The sequence below is a fragment of the Equus caballus genome, chromosome 22, assembly GCF_041296265.1.
Source record: "Equus caballus isolate H_3958 breed thoroughbred chromosome 22, TB-T2T, whole genome shotgun sequence".
Classification (NCBI taxonomy): domain Eukaryota; kingdom Metazoa; phylum Chordata; class Mammalia; order Perissodactyla; family Equidae; genus Equus; species Equus caballus.
The window spans coordinates 20,475,500-20,490,718 of NC_091705.1; the positions used below are offsets into that span (position 1 = coordinate 20,475,500).

General features: G+C 54.4%; 1 protein-coding gene across 9 annotated transcripts; it reads left to right on the forward strand.

Moving 5' to 3' along the window:
* Positions 1-5,042: 5,042 nt before the first annotated feature.
* On the forward strand, positions 5,043-14,768 carry LZTS3 (leucine zipper tumor suppressor family member 3). Of its 9 annotated transcripts, none has more exons than XM_023626211.2 (6): positions 5,043-5,185; positions 8,829-8,901; positions 9,516-9,741; positions 10,240-10,716; positions 11,045-11,908; positions 12,228-14,768. In XM_023626211.2, the coding sequence occupies exons 4-6, from the start codon at positions 10,258-10,260 to the stop codon at positions 12,924-12,926; spliced, it is 2,022 nt and encodes a 673-aa protein (XP_023481979.1). In that variant the 5' UTR covers positions 5,043-5,185; positions 8,829-8,901; positions 9,516-9,741; positions 10,240-10,257; the 3' UTR covers positions 12,927-14,768. The 9 variants fall into 9 exon arrangements, with proteins under 9 accessions (XP_023481979.1, XP_023481975.1, XP_023481981.1 ...); XM_023626207.2 differs by having other exon boundaries at positions 5,044-5,185; positions 9,516-9,678; XM_023626213.2 differs by having other exon boundaries at positions 5,047-5,185; positions 9,516-9,703.
* The last annotated feature ends 451 nt before the right edge of the window (positions 14,769-15,219 follow it).

Genomic DNA, 15,219 nt, shown 5'->3' on the forward strand with positions numbered 1-15,219 from the left:
AGACAGATGATTAATCACAATTTTCTTCTTTTATATCATTTGTCAGATTTTGGCATTAAGATTATTCTACCTTTATAAAATGGATTTGGGAGCGTTTCATCTTTTGCTATGACTTAGAGTGGTCGCTTTATAGATTGGGTAGAACTTGGCCATCAAACTAGTCTAGGACTAGTGCCACTGAAAGAAGTAGATCTTTAACAAAGTTAATTCCTTTTGAAGTTATTGATCTTATTAAAAACTGTAATTAAAATAAGTTTAAGTAGCTATTTCTGTTTGGAAGCTGTAGCTAGTTTGACAAAAAAAAAGAAAATATTGAAAAAGAGCTAATTTTATTAGATAAAATGATTGCATCCTAGAAACCTCCAGATTTACTCTTGGCTTGCTCCCTCCCCTCCAAGTCTTCAACTTGAATGTCACTTCCTCAGCAAGTCCTGCCACCGTATCCAGAATTGGGATCCCCCTGCAATCTCAACTTCTCCTTAGTACTTATCACTTTCTAATCCACTATATGTTTTACTGCCGTCTCTCAATAGAATGCAAACTCCATTGGGGCAGGGGTTTTTGAACAAATAGTCTGTTGTATCTACATTTTCAGAGTTTACTCACCTGTTTATTCTTCCAAGCAAACTTCTTTATCTTTTAATTTTTTTCACAAAAGTAATACATGCTTATTGTAAAAAATGCCTACATTACAGAATCTAGAGTCCTCTTTTCTGCCATACCCCTTGCAATCCCACCATCTCAAGGTAGCCACTGTTAATAGTTTGATGTGTATCTTTCCAGACTTTTCTATGCATGTACATATTTATCCTTTTAAAAATAATAGAAAGATTAGAGTATAGTATGTGTACATAGTGATTCTGCCACTTGCTTTTTTACTTAATATAGTCATCTTTCCAAGTTAATACATAGCTATCCATGTCATTCTTTTAAATAGCTTTCTATTGTTACCTTGCATTGGACACATTGTGATTCATTTAATCAGTCTATTAATAGATTGATGTATTTGGGTTTAAATTTTTCTTTTTTTGCTATTACAATCAGTACATCAGTGACTATCTTTGTACATGTATCATATTACTTGTGATGGCATTTCTTCCTAGAAATGGAATTGCTGGGTCCAAAGATACATACATTGCACATTTTTATATATTACCCAGTTGTCCTCCCAAAGGGTTGTACCAATTTTATATTCTCAAAAACATTATGCAAGTTCCTATTTCTCTACAGCCTCATTGAGATGGCATATCCTCACTCTCTTTAATTTTTGTCAGTCTGATAGTCTCTTTATTTTCTCAGCTTTGTTGAGATGATAGACTCTTGTTTCAATCACTTCCTCTTTACCCCATTGGTGAGGGATTCCCACCCTAGGGTTATGGGTTATGGGGATGGCCAAATACAATACCTGACACTGGACAGGTGAGATTGACAGCAGTTTATTAGTTACATATACTCACAGGCCAGGGGAGGAGGACACCACAAACCATTCAGGGCCACACAGGTGTTGCACTCGGGAATATAGTGAACAACCTGAGGCTGGGGGTGGGGTGGGGGGCAGGCTTTGTAGCAGCAAGAGGGTGAGGTGTGCCCCTGGTTCCTGCAGGGGATGTGATTGGCTTGTCTGAATAATTCCTTGGACTGGCAGAGAACTGAAACCTGCTGCTCAGAGATAAGCAGAACTGCACCTGGTCTGTCCACTTGATAAGGAGAATTGTTTGGCCAGGGCAACTTTCAGTGAGGCCATTCGAGGCCCTCTTAATTTTACCAGATGTCAAGGTAGCATAAAATATTGCGTCTTGATTTCAACTATTCCTAGTGAATTATGAGAGTTCTTTTTGGGTATTGATTTTTGAATGACTTTTTGGCATCTATTATGATGATTTTTTTTTCATTTAACAAACTCATGGATTATTAATTTCATATACACTAATATTTAATTTTATTTCCTTGAGTTGCGTTTAGGAATGTTTTCCCCCCTGAACTTATAAATATGATTGGTTTGCAGTTCCTTCTATGCTATCTTTATTGGGAATTAGTGTTATTTAAGGGGAATTGTGGCTTCATAACATGAAACAGTTTTCTGGGCTCTAATGTGGATTTACAGGGCCAGGATTATCTGTTCACTGAAAGTTTGAGAGAATTCTTCCATTAAACCATCTGAGCCCAGAGCCTTTTTTGGACATATTTCTTGGATAAGGTTTTCAAGATCTTTCTTATTTTATAATGTTATTTCCCAGAAAATAGTCCACTTTATCAACGTTTTCATATGCATTAGAACAGAGTCAGGGGGCTGGCCCCATGGCCCAGTGGTTAAGTTCTTGCCCTCCACTTCGGTGGCTCAGGGGTTTGCTGGTTCGGATCCTGGCTCAGACATGGCATCGCTCATCAAACCATGTTAAGGCAGCATCCTACATAGGAGAACCAAAAGGACCTACAACTAGAATATACAACTATGTACTGGGGGGCTTTGGGGAGAAGAAGAAGAAGAAAAAAATATTTTTTTAAAAAAAAGTCTTTCTTGGGCCGACCCCGTGGCTGAGTGGTTAAGTTCGCGCACTCTGCTGGGGTGGCCTGGGGTTTCGCCGGTTTGAATCCTGGGCATGGACATGACACCGCTCATCAGGTCACATTGAGGTGGCGTCCCACATGCCACAACTAGAAGGACCTGCAACTAAGATATACAACTAGGTACCGGGGGGATTTGGGGAGATAAAGCAGAAAAAAAAAAAAAGATTGGCAACTGTTGTTAGCTCAGGTGCCAATCTTAAAAAATAAAAAGAATAAAAATTTTAAAAAGCCTTTCTTAAAAAAAAAGAACAGAGTCAGATGTAGTATTATCTTATTTTCTTGGTGTTCTTCAGATGCAAAACCACATTCTGTAAGAAATAGGAACACAGAACCATAAAGAGAGATTAAACTGAGATCAAAACAAAGGTGGGGTGGAAATTGGCTGAAATGAAGGGAAAATAAACAAGCAGAATTAAATATCTTACTGGAGAAAACAAAGAGTACCCTTGACTCTGAAGAAAATTAAATCCGTGATGGTGAAGAAAAACTTGAGATACTCTCCCAGGAGACAGAGAAAAAGGACAGAGATCTCATTGACAGTGATGATCAATGTGATAATTTTAGGGGAGGAAAAACCCCAAAACAATCTGTTCACAGAATGGACAGAAACAAATTAGAAGAAAACTTTTTTTAAGCTGAAAAGAAGATCTCTTTTATTTCTGGAAAATTAATAGGAAAAGTCCCACACTGAGACTTATACTGGCAAAATGTTTGACTTTTGAGGGTAAAGAAAAATCCCAACAAGCACCGGGGACATCGCTTACCTAAAACAGACCAGTGTAGCTTTGCTACCGTTTTTTTGGAGATATAATTGACATATAACATTATATTAGTTTCAGGTGTACTTGTACCATTTTGAAAGCCAAAAGACAATGGAATAAGGACAAGAGTCTTGAGGGGAAAAGTTTGAGACTCAAGAATTCTCTAACAGTCAAGCCACCATTTGTGTGCAAAGATAGTAGAAAGGCCTTCTTACCTACCTAGGGTAAAGGCTTAGAAAAACATTACATGCAGGGTCTTCCCTGAAACCACCAGTCAAGTGAAAGATGGATCTGAAAGAGGAATAGAAAAATTAGAGCATAAAAAACTGGCAGTGACAGTGATACCAATTAAACAAAGGGTTGGCAAAAGCCAAAAACAATGATTGCAAAAGAGGATTTTGTGGCTTAAAAAAAAGAATGTAAACAAAAGCTGGATCTCTCATCCTGGATTAAGCAGAAAAAAAAAGTAGGTGTGAGGACAGTAGGCCAGGAGATGGAAAGACACGTTAAGTTTCTCTTTATGTAAAGAGGAGTATAAAAACGAATGACTTGTCATTTTAATAATTTGTGAAATGTGAACTGTATTTTTATTCGATAAACTTAAAGGCAATCACCAGGAGAATTAAAAACAGGCTTTCTGCCTTGCAAATCACTATAGAAGATAAAAGCAAATATGGAAAAGTTCAGAAAATAGCAAGGAATAAAAACTATAAAATAGGATGATCGATGACCAAACAAATCAGCTATAACAGCTGAGATATAATGGGTGCAATCCCAGCCAAAGTGGAGGCACTCCAGCTTTTAGGACAAGTCCTTTGTGGCTCTAGGCTTTTGCTACTGCCTAACCCTAGGCCTGGCTTTCTTCCCGACCCTATTCGAAGCTAAAGCCTCAGTTCCCGGCTGACTTCCTCCCGGCAGTCCTCCCCGGCCACCCGGGGCGAAATAAGCACTCGCGGCACAGAATGCGGCACGCGCGTGCGAAGCTGGTGCTCCAGGTCCCCCCTCTCCCTCCCTCTCACCCCCGGATGCAGCGTGCGGGCCCGGGCCGGGCCTCGTGTCAGGTGCGGGGCACAGGGTGAAAGCACTCAAACCCTGCTGGATTGTAAGGTCTTTTTCCTCGTCGTCTGCCCTTTCCCGCGGACGGCGACCCTCCGCAAGCAACAAGTTTCAAACCCGCTGCGTTTCCTGACGAGCGGAGTCACGGCCACTCGAAGTCTCCCACACGCGCGGCTGCGGTCCCTGCGCCCGGGCGGTCTTCGCTCGGCAGTGTCAGATCCACTCGCGACGGCTCGCCCCGCCCCCAGCGTGCAGACTTGCAGGGTCTCACAGCATCCGCTGGGAGGCCGCGTCCGGAAGAGCAACAGCGGGAGACGAATGGGGCTCGGGGCTCAGCGTCCGGAGACCCTTCCCCAAGCGAGAGGGGTTCCTCTCGGTCGCCAAAGATGTGGCGGAGGGCGCGGTCCCACTGGTTTCATTGGAAAGGAGAGACTAGGGGCTGAGCCCAAGGGCTTGGGGAGTAACAGACGACGAGCAGAAAGGCTCGGGGCAGGCTCGCTGCCCCCTGGAGTGGGTGGGACAGAGGGGTCCCACGCGGGGGCCGGGACGCAGACACGAAGGGGTTAAGGCACTGCGCCCCGCCCCAGCCCGGGGATTGGCGGCTCTGGGGGGCGTGGCCGGAGGGCGGGCCCTCGTTTGCCGCAGCCGCGGGTGGGCGGGGCCCGGGCGCGGAGCGGGAGGGGCGCGGAGCGGAGCCGGGCCCGCGCCGCGCGCCCCGCCGGGCGGGCTTCGGGCTGCGCCAGCTAGCCGGGCCGGTGGCGCCCTCGCCGAAGACCCCGCGCTGGACCCTGAGGCAGCGAGTAAGTGAGGCAGGCCCACCGTGGCGCCCCTCCCAGCTCCGACCTGTCGCCGTCCTCGCTGCACTGCGAGGCTTGTCCAGCCAGACCTGGAGCTGGGGAGGGGGCGCGTCCCGCTGCTGGGGTCCCAGGGGGGAGGAGAGTGGAGATGAGGCGGATGATGTCATGGATGTTTCGCGGAGCCTGGGGGGAGGTGGCGGCCGGAGGGGGTGCGGCCCGGATTATGTCACCTCTTCCCTCTGCGCCCCGCCCCCCGGGGCCACACGCGTTGGTAGGGAGCACGGGGAGGTGCGGTGGGATTTCCTCCACCGCAGAGACCCCCGGGCACCTCCTCGGGGCGGCCTGTGGCCGGGGTCTCTATCTCTTGGCGCTGCGGGCAATGGGTTGCTGGTGAATGGCGAACACCCCCACCCCCCCGCGCGGAGGCGCGTGTGTGCGCGCGTGTGTGTGCTGGGGGAAGGGGGGGCGCTGTCAGCCCCCTCAGTCCTGAAACACGGGCTTCATCAGAGCCAGAAGCTAGCGGATGGGCCCCTTACCCCTTTGTCGCCAAGGGAAGATGGATCTCCCCTCACATATCCCAACCAAGAAGTTCTGGAGACCTCTGCACCCCCAAAGGCCCTCCAGTGCCCCTAATCCCTTTTCTCCAAAAGTCCTTCTTCCAGGAAGCCCTTCCTGATTTTCCTGTCCGGATTCATTGCCTCTTTGCATTGCTCATAACTAGCATTCCCACACGCATTCCCTCTGCATCTCCTCAGTGTCAGGCCAAGAGACCCCAGGACTCTGCCATCTGTGCCACCGGGGCATCCACAGGCCAGCTCCGGGGAAACCTCAGAGTGAAATCTCCATGGAGTAGCCTGAGCCAAATGCTCCAAGACCCCTCCCCACTAAAGGAGATCAGGGATGCTGTCCTGGGAGGCAGCATGTAGATTGGTCCTTGAAGGATGCAGGATGGGCACAGAGAGATGGGAAGAGATTTTGTGTGGAGTGGAGAGAGGCTCAGGTTGGGGGAAATAGGATGGGCAGCAGGAGAGGCCTTAGAGCAGCTGCAAGCTCTGCTCTGGTTCTGGGGGCTGGGAGGAATGCCACGGGTTTTACCCATAATACATTTACTTCTTAAGATTCCTGTAAGGTAGATGTGAGAACCCGAGGTGAAATAACCTGCATGCGGTTCCACCCCTAATCAGCTGAGCTGGGATTTACACTTGGAGCTGATGCCTCCAGAACTCTGTCTACTGCACTTGGCACTGCTCATGGAAGAATTTGGGCAGAGCAGGGACAAGATTGCCTTTGCCCTTTAGAAAGAGTCCCCTGGCAGCTGCACAGGGGAGGGAGTGCAGCGGAAGAAAGGCCAGTGAGGAGTACCCAGTAAGGGTGCTGGCAGGAGGGGCTGCTGAGATCTTCAGGGGGTGAATGGGCTGAGCTTGGGACCTCTGAGACCCCAAGAGAAGGGTGGAGTGTTCCCAGCTTTGGGAGGGACACAGGTAGGGAGGGGCTGGGTAGTCACTGTGGGTTGGAGGGATCTGCCCCTGGAACCCCCAGGTAGAGTCCATTTTGCCCCTTTGTGACTGCTAATACTCTGTGTAATGTCCCAGACACTGAGGGACAGAGATAGAGGCAGAGTCAGGCAACAGGCTGTCATTCCACATTGTTGAGCTGATGCCATGAGGCTACCTTTGCAGACCACACTCAGTAAACTGGGCCAGTTCAGGTCTCTGACCCATAGAAGAGGCTCAAACCCTTCCCCTGGGCTCAGTTTCTGCCTGCCAGGGAGACATATGCCCCTCCTTGTCCTGCCAGCTCCTTGCCTGGCTTTTGAGGAAAGAATCTGCAGCAGCCCAAGCTTGAGAAAGGCAAGGGGCAGGGAACGCTTGCATGGGATTGACTGTGACATGTTAGAATTATGGCAAGAAGCTCTTTGGGGAGCAAGGCTCCAGGGAGAGCTGCTGTGGGTTGGCAGTCAAGGATTCCCCAGGTAGAGCACAGGGAGAGGAGGCTCAGAAGACAGTCTTGGGACATCATTTTCATCCAGGATTCTGGGCATCAGAGCCTGGCTGGGACCATACACACTCCAAGGGAACGGTGGGGTAGAGTAGCATATGATCAGCCCCAACCTATGGTCAAATTCTCCTTTCCTGGATCTCAGAGAAGGCAGTACTGCACTTTACAGTTTACAAAGCACCTTCCCAAACATTATCCCTGTCACTCTCACAACGAACATGCTCACTTCTGAGGTTTTCTCCTGCCCACATCCAGGCCTCTGGCATAGTCCCCATGCCTAGATCTCTAATCTCACTTTGGGCACTTTCCTTTGGCATATCAACACACTCAAGTTTATACCATGCTTAATTTTAAAATTAGAAAAGTGCCCTTGGATCCCAAACCACCTTAAATTATAGCTTTCTTTGGCCTTCTCTCTTAGCAGGGAATTCTCCCATCTTTCCCTCCAGACCTCTCTACTCCTGTAGTCTGGCTTTGCCTTGTGCCACTTTTCTGAAACCATTCTCTCATAGATGCCAGTGATGTTTCCACCTGCCAAATCCAGGGCACACTCTCCAATCCCAGTTTTGCCAGGCCTTTTTTTAGGGAGGGAGCTGTCCCACATTCTTGAAGCCCCTCATCTTGGTCAGCAGGGCCTGCTCCATTCTTCCTGCTCCCACACTGCATCCCCGGCTTCTGGGGCTCTGCCACCCTAGCTCGATGCTGGGCCCCACCCACACCACCCTTGAATGCTGGTGATCCCAGTCTCTCTTTCCATCCATATGTGAGAGAGAGCTTTCTCTGGTCTTCCGCAAAGCACCTAATTCCCCAAACATTCTCCCCCTGTCACGTTAAGGGTGTCACACCCAAACTGGCACCCTAGCCTGGATTCCTCTCTTGCCCCCACCCCCTAAGCCTCATCTCTATGAAGTTTTGTCAGTTGTTCCTCCCAAACCCTGCCCAGGCCTTCCTACTGGTTCCAAGCCTCAGGCCACTCAGCTTCCATCCTCCTAATCCCAAGCTGCTCCCTACACTGCATTCAGATAGCAAAAGAAGGGGGTTATGCTTAGGGTGGATGGATGGAGATTTCTGGGCTGAGGGCTAGCCGGGCTGGAATATGTTGCAGAGTGGGGACCAGGGTGAGGCATGAGGACACCAAGTGGAAGGAGGCACTCACTCTCAGGGACCTGCACTTGCTGATCCTGCACTTAAACTGCACCCTCGGTGCCTCTCTTGCCTCACCCTAGTCTCAGCCCTGCCTGTGGGGACAAACTGGCTGAGGGAGGAAGGTGGTAAAGTGCAGCTCCCCGCACCTGTGGGGGGCAGACACCAAGAGAATGAAATTTTACAAAGGCAGTGGGGCCTGGCTTAGTGGTGAACTTTCCAACCACCTAGGGCTTTAACTCCAGGTGTGGTGGCTAGAAGATTCCTGGAGGGCAAGAATTTTGTCAGGCTCCACTGGTCTGGGGCCTGATAGGAAAGACACAGCATTAGAAGTGGGCATCTGGGTAGAAGACAGTCCAAAGAGCACTCAAGGGGCTGTGGGGTGCCACCTGGACCCCTTCACCTCGAATGAGGAGGGCTATCTGCCTGGTTTCTGATGGGAGTAGGGGGTAAAGGCCTGAAGGGCGCCCCCTGCCATCTCTGATACACGCATTTGATTACGCAGCTCTCTGGGGCAGGTGTTCCCAGGTGCGGACTTGAGACAAAGGAACCAGGAAGCGGGGCCTCCCTGAGTACAGGTAACCCGAGGCCCTGCTCCCCAGGCTCCTGTGGGCCGGCCTTAGGGGATGGGGCGCACCCCCACAGAGGGCTCGGAGGAATTCGCGGTGAACTGAGCAGGGTCAAGGTCCACAGAGAGCGAGGAAGGGGCGGAATCCAGGAAGTCTTCCCGGTGGCAGTGAATTCTTAGAGGGGTTCGGCGGGCGCCGAAGCAGCCCGGGCGCCGCTGAGCGCGGAGGCCCCGCCCCGCCCCCGCCCACCTATGGGAACGCCAGCCCGGAGGGAGGCACGGCCGGCGGCCCTGCGGCCTCTGCCCTGGCCTCGGCCAGCCTGGGGGCCTCTGCCTAGGGCCTGACCGTGGGGAGGGGGCCCTCTCGTGCCAGTTCCCCGTGCGGCCGAGTTGGGAAGACCTCCGGGGGGCCCCCGTGCCCCGCGCTGCCGCCGCGGTCCCCGGCCGTCCACGGGGGGCGGGGCGTGTCCGTGGTGGCGCCCTCTGGCGACCCAGAGGCGCGCAGCCGCGGCAGTTCCCGCGTACCGCCACCGAGATCCCTGTCCCCTCCCGCGCCCGCCGCCTCGGGGCTCCTGGCATGCGGCAGCTCGGCGAGGTAGGTCCTTCGTTCCTCCCATTTCGCAGAGGAGAACACTGCAGTCCGGGATGGCCCAGTCGGCCCGTCCAAAGTCGCGCAACTGGTTCGGGCCGAGCCCCGACTGCGAGAGTGAGGCACATGGCCCCTGCAGACCGGGCCGAGGAGGGTCCCAGGCTTGAGAACCCGTCGGCCCCCCACCCCCTTGGAAAGGCAAGGAGAGGAGCCTGCGCTGGTAGTGAGCCTCCACTTCTGCCCTTGACTGCAACGCTCTAGGTTAGGGGCCGGGAAGGACCCCCGCCCACAGTTTTTGGATAGGGGTGGGTTTCTCTCCTTCCCTTTACATCTGAGGTTCCCTACTGGATTCAGGTATTGCTGTCTCCTTCCAATCCCATCTCCTCAGCCCATAAGGTTGGGATATCCAGGCCCAGACCCTGGGTAAAGAACGCCTAAATTCTGGGGGCTGTAGTGAAGAATTGAGGCTCATGGAGTAGGTGGGCTTGAGGCGTGGAATGCTGAGCTGAGCAAAGCCAGGAGGGTATGTGCATGGTGCCCTGGGTTGGGCTTTGTCGGGTGGGCAACAGGCAGCCCCCATTACCAAGCTATCACTCTTACCCCAGCCCCATTCCTTCACCTTGGGTGTCTGGGAACTCTTGTACCCATTGTAGGGAAGGGGACACTAAGGGGCAAGGTGCAAGTGGTGCTGGGGCAGACTTGGCTGGGGGGTGGGGGGTGGGACTGACCTATTTCTGCCTTCCCACCTTGTGCCCACAGTGCCCTCCTGGCTTAGTCATGGCGAAGCTGGAAACACTGCCTGTGCGCGCTGACCCAGGGCGGGATCCCCTCCTGGCCTTTGCCCCGCGGCCCTCTGAGCTCGGACCCCCGGACCCTCGCCTGGCCATGGGCAGTGTGGGCAGTGGGGTGGCCCATGCCCAGGAGTTTGCCATGAAGAGCGTGGGCACCCGCACAGGGGGTGGGGGCAGCCAGGGCAGTTTCCCTGGCCCCCGAGGCAGTGGCAGTGGGGCCAGCAGGGAGAGGCCAGGCCGCTACCCCTCAGAGGACAAGGCTCTCGCCAACTCCCTCTACCTCAATGGCGAGCTGCGGGGCAGTGACCACACAGATGTCTGTGGCAATGTGGTGGGCAGCAGTGGTGGCAGCAGCAGCAGCGGCGGCAGTGACAAGGCCCCACCACAGTATCGTGAGCCCAGCCATCCACCTAAGCTCCTGGCCACCTCTGGCAAGCTAGACCAGGTCAGTCCCCAGGCCTTTTATGGGGATGGGAAGCAGCCCAGAGAGGAGGGTGAAGTGGGTCTTCTTGGAAGTTGGGTTGTAGGGGCCAGGATGGAGGCTGGGCTGGGGAGCCATGGGGTGGGGCCTTGGGGCCAAGTCTACCTGGTGGGTCTAGGGCAGAGACCTGGTATGGAGGGGGCATGAGGTGGACACTCAGCTGGGAGGGACTCCCAGGATGGATATCTAATGGGGGGGGGGGTTGCTGAATAAGTCTTGGCCAGACGGAAAGGCTGGGGCTGAGGCTAAGGCCCATCCTGATGCCCACTCCCCCTTCCTTCCTTTTACACAGTGCTCAGAGCCGCTAGTTCGGCCTTCAGCCTTCAAGCCCGTTGTACCTAAGAACTTCCACTCCATGCAGAACTTGTGCCCCCCACAGACCAATGGGACCCCTGAGGGACGACAGGGCCCTGGTGGTCTCAAGGGTGGGCTGGACAAGTCTCGGACCATGACTCCAGCAGGTGGGGGTGGGGGCGGCCTCTCAGACTCAGGCCGGAACTCACTCACAAGTCTGCCCACCTACAGCTCCAGCTATAGCCAGCACCTGGCGCCTCTCAGTGCCTCCACCAGCCACATCAACCGCATTGGCACTGCCAGCTATGGTGGTGGCAGCGGCAGCAGTAGCGGTGGTGGGTCGGGCTATCAAGACCTGGCAACGTCTGACAGTGGGCGGGCCTCCAGTAAGAGTGGGTCATCCTCATCCATGGGGCGGCCAGGCCACCTGGGATCCGGGGAGGGCGGAGGTGGAGGCCTGCCATTTGCAGCCTGCTCACCACCCTCGCCCAGTGCTCTGATCCAGGAGCTAGAGGAGCGGCTGTGGGAGAAGGAGCAGGAGGTGGCAGCTCTGCGGCGTAGCCTGGAGCAGAGTGAGGCTGCGGTGGCCCAGGTGCTGGAGGAGCGACAGAAGGCATGGGAGCGCGAGCTGGCCGAGCTGCGGCAGGGCTGCAGCGGGAAGCTGCAGCAGGTGGCCCGCCGTGCCCAGCGTGCCCAGCAGGGCCTACAGTTGCAGGTGCTGCGGCTGCAGCAGGACAAGAAGCAGCTGCAGGAGGAGGCAGCCCGGCTGATGCGGCAACGGGAAGAGCTTGAGGACAAGGTGGCGGCCTGTCAGAAGGAACAGGCTGACTTTCTGCCCCGGATGGAGGAAACTAAGTGGGAGGTGCGGGCTGGGGGCTTGGACCTTCTCCCTTGGTATCCCCTTCCTTCCATCCCTCTGGAGAAACCCAGAGGAGTAGCCCACCACTATCACAAGAGGAGTGAAGTGGGGGGGGCGGTGCGAAGTTGATTAGGAATGTCTGAGGACCAGAGCTGTCCCTGGGCCGTGGAGATCAGCCATGTCTGTCCTGAGTCTGAGGAGGGTGCCCCGTGTCATTTCTGCCCAGTCTGACAAGGAGCCGCCCATGAGCCCTGGGGGTTGGGGGTGGGGTGAGCGAGCTCTGCCTTCACCCTGGCTTCTCCTCTCACCTGATCCCGCCCAGGTGTGCCAGAAGGCTGGAGAGATTTCCCTCCTGAAGCAGCAGCTGAAGGACTCGCAGGCGGACGTGTCCCAGAAGTTGAGTGAGATAGTGGGGCTGCGCTCGCAGCTGCGGGAGGGCCGGGCCTCGCTGCGCGAGAAGGAGGAGCAGCTGCTCAGCCTGAGGGACTCCTTCAGCAGCAAACAGGCCAGCCTGGAGCTGGGGGAGGGCGAGCTGCCCGCGGCCTGCCTCAAGCCAGCACTGACCCCTGTGGACCCGGCCGAGTCACAGGATGCGCTGGCCACCTGCGAGAGCGACGAAGCCAAGATGCGCCGTCAGGCTGGGGTGGCTGCTGCTGCCTCCCTGGTTTCCTTGGATGGGGAGGTGGATGCTGGGGGGGAGAGTGGGACGCGGGCCCTGCGGCGGGAGGTGGGGCGGCTGCAGGCTGAGCTGGCCGCTGAGCGGCGAGCCCGGGAGCGCCAGGGTGCCAGCTTCGCAGAGGAGCGCCGCGTTTGGCTGGAGGAGAAGGAGAAGGTCATCGAGTACCAGAAGCAGCTGCAGCTTAGTTATGTGGAGATGTACCAGCGCAACCAGCAGCTGGAGCGGCGGCTGCGAGAGCGTGGGGCTGCCGGAGGTGCCAGCACACCGACCCCGCAACATGGCGAGGAGAAGAAAGCCTGGACCCCCTCCCGCCTCGAACGCATTGAGTCCACAGAAATCTGATCCCCTAGCTGGGCATGTGGCCTTTTGACAAATTCCCTGTCAAAGGCCAGAGTCCCCAATATCCCCCTCCCTGCCATCTCTCTTCCCCACATCTCCTACCATATCCCCAGACCAAAGAGGTTCTCAAAGCAGCTGTGACCAGGTCCCTCCCAGCTCTACCACTGCCCCTTTGGGCAGCCCACTCGAACCCTCTTCCCAAAGAGGGAATGGAGGGAGGGCAGAGTGAGTGGGGATGAGGGGCTCCGGCAGCAGGGGAGCCCATGCTCCCTTTCTTGGCCCTCCCTCATTGGAGAAGGAGGCAGCAGGCCTGCAGTGCTGTGAGGTGCCCCCACCCCTCAGTGGGTTTGGGCTGCTACTGTTGGCCACCCTGTGTCCAGTGATGCTCTCTGTGCTCACATCCTAGGCCATGTAGCCTGAGGGGGCCTGCATGGGGTCTGCTGAAGCTGACAGACCTTGGGTTCCTGGCCTCTCTCCTTCCTGCACTAGTCTCCCTCCCTGGGCAGATTGGCAGGACAAGTGAGAGCAGATGGCCTGTCTGTGGTTGAGAGGGCTACCTTCCCAGCCCCTCCCTGCAAGGTCTCTCGGGCTCAGGCCTCAGAGCCTAGCCTGGTCCTGAGTATGGGTCCATATGTATGTGTTGGGGGAGGGAAGGGCTGGGGCTGGAGGCTCTGCCCAGGAAAGTTCTGCCCTCCTGTTCTTGGGAAGGGTCACCTGGAAGCTTCCTAGCTCTACCCTCACCCTTCTAGCCAGGATCCACAGGGCGACAGCCCCATCTGCTTGGTTGACCCCTCACCTAGGGCCACTCTCCGGCTCTAACTACAGCTATTAAGTGCTACCTGCCTCTCAGGCACTCCCCTCACCCAGTTTCGGAGGTTATATGAGTGTCTGTGATGTCTTCCTGTGTCTTCCCCGACTCAATTCCCCCAGCCTCCTTTCATGCTCCAAACATCATTGTCCCAGGCTGCCTCTTCCCCTAAACCTTACCTTTTCTTCCAGTAGAAACTTCTGCTTGATCTTTGGTGCACTGCCCACTTCCAAGCTCCACTGGGTCCAAGCCTGAGCCTGAGGCCCTTGTTTTGGGGGGGTGGGGGGTGGTTGTGATTGCCCGTGAAGAACAAGGCTGCCCTGAGGGGAACACTGACCCCTGGGTTCCCAGGGCCCTGAGGTAGCCTGGTGTTTGCCAAGGGTAGGCCTGGCATGGCCATCAGTGGGGGTTGGGACAGCCAATGTCACTTCCTTCCTCCTCTGGGGGCCCTCTCAGAGTCCATCTTCCCGCAATAGGAAGGGAAAGGCAAATTTCTAATTCACCAGCAATAACAATTGGAGGAGGGTTGGCCCTCAACCCTGGTATTTCTCTTTCACGCTCTTCCTCCCTCCCCCAAGACTGGGTCTGGAGGGCAGGGTGGAGAGAGCTGACAACTACTGTGAGCACGTCCCCCAATCCCTGACCAGCCTCCTCCCATGACTGGTGACTGTTTAATGAGCTGTGCGTCCCCCACAAAAACAGGAGTGCCTGTCTGTGCGGCCTCTATCCCTCTGCACAGCCCCTTCCCTGTGGCCCTCACCAGATCTCTGAGCTGAGTGAGGGGCCATCCTGGCAATCACTGCCCATTCCACTCACCCCTCACTGCACCTGCCCCAGAACCTGGGCCAGAGGGGTGGGGGGAAGAGAAGGCATTAGTACGAAAAAAGATAGAAAAAAAATATTAACAGACTCAGCTTTGGGACTTCCAACCACAAAAGAAATTATATATAAATATATATAAATATATATCTCTACCATATGTGATGGAAAGACTAGACTTCATTTTCTTTTCCCAAAGAAATAAAATGGAGAAAGCCTCTTGTGTGGCATTCTTTGGCCTGCTTGTGCCTTGCAGGTGTGGGAAGTGAAGCCTGGGTGAGGGGGTGTGGAGGGCAAAGCTGGAGTAAACAGGTTTCCCAGAGGAGGCATGAGACCGGAGGTGCTCACTGGACCATGCCAGGAGGTTGGCCCAAAGCCCAAGTTCCTCCATGTTGCCCAGGGGGAGTTGTGGTTCCACGCTTCTGCCGGATGGGGCTTTCTCTTTAGCCCAGACTGTCACCAAAAGGGTTTCAAGCTGGTTCCAGCTCAGAATCTGGACACCAGGCTGCTGGCTAGAAGGCAGGTGATTCAAGACAGCTAGATGCAGCCTGAGCCACCTTACAGCAATTGGCCAGTGTTCGAGGGTGGAATACATAGGCATGAAGGCTGAGAACGGGTTTGTAAGTAGTGGTGAGGCCCCAAAGGCAAAAGGGACCGAAGCCAGCTGCA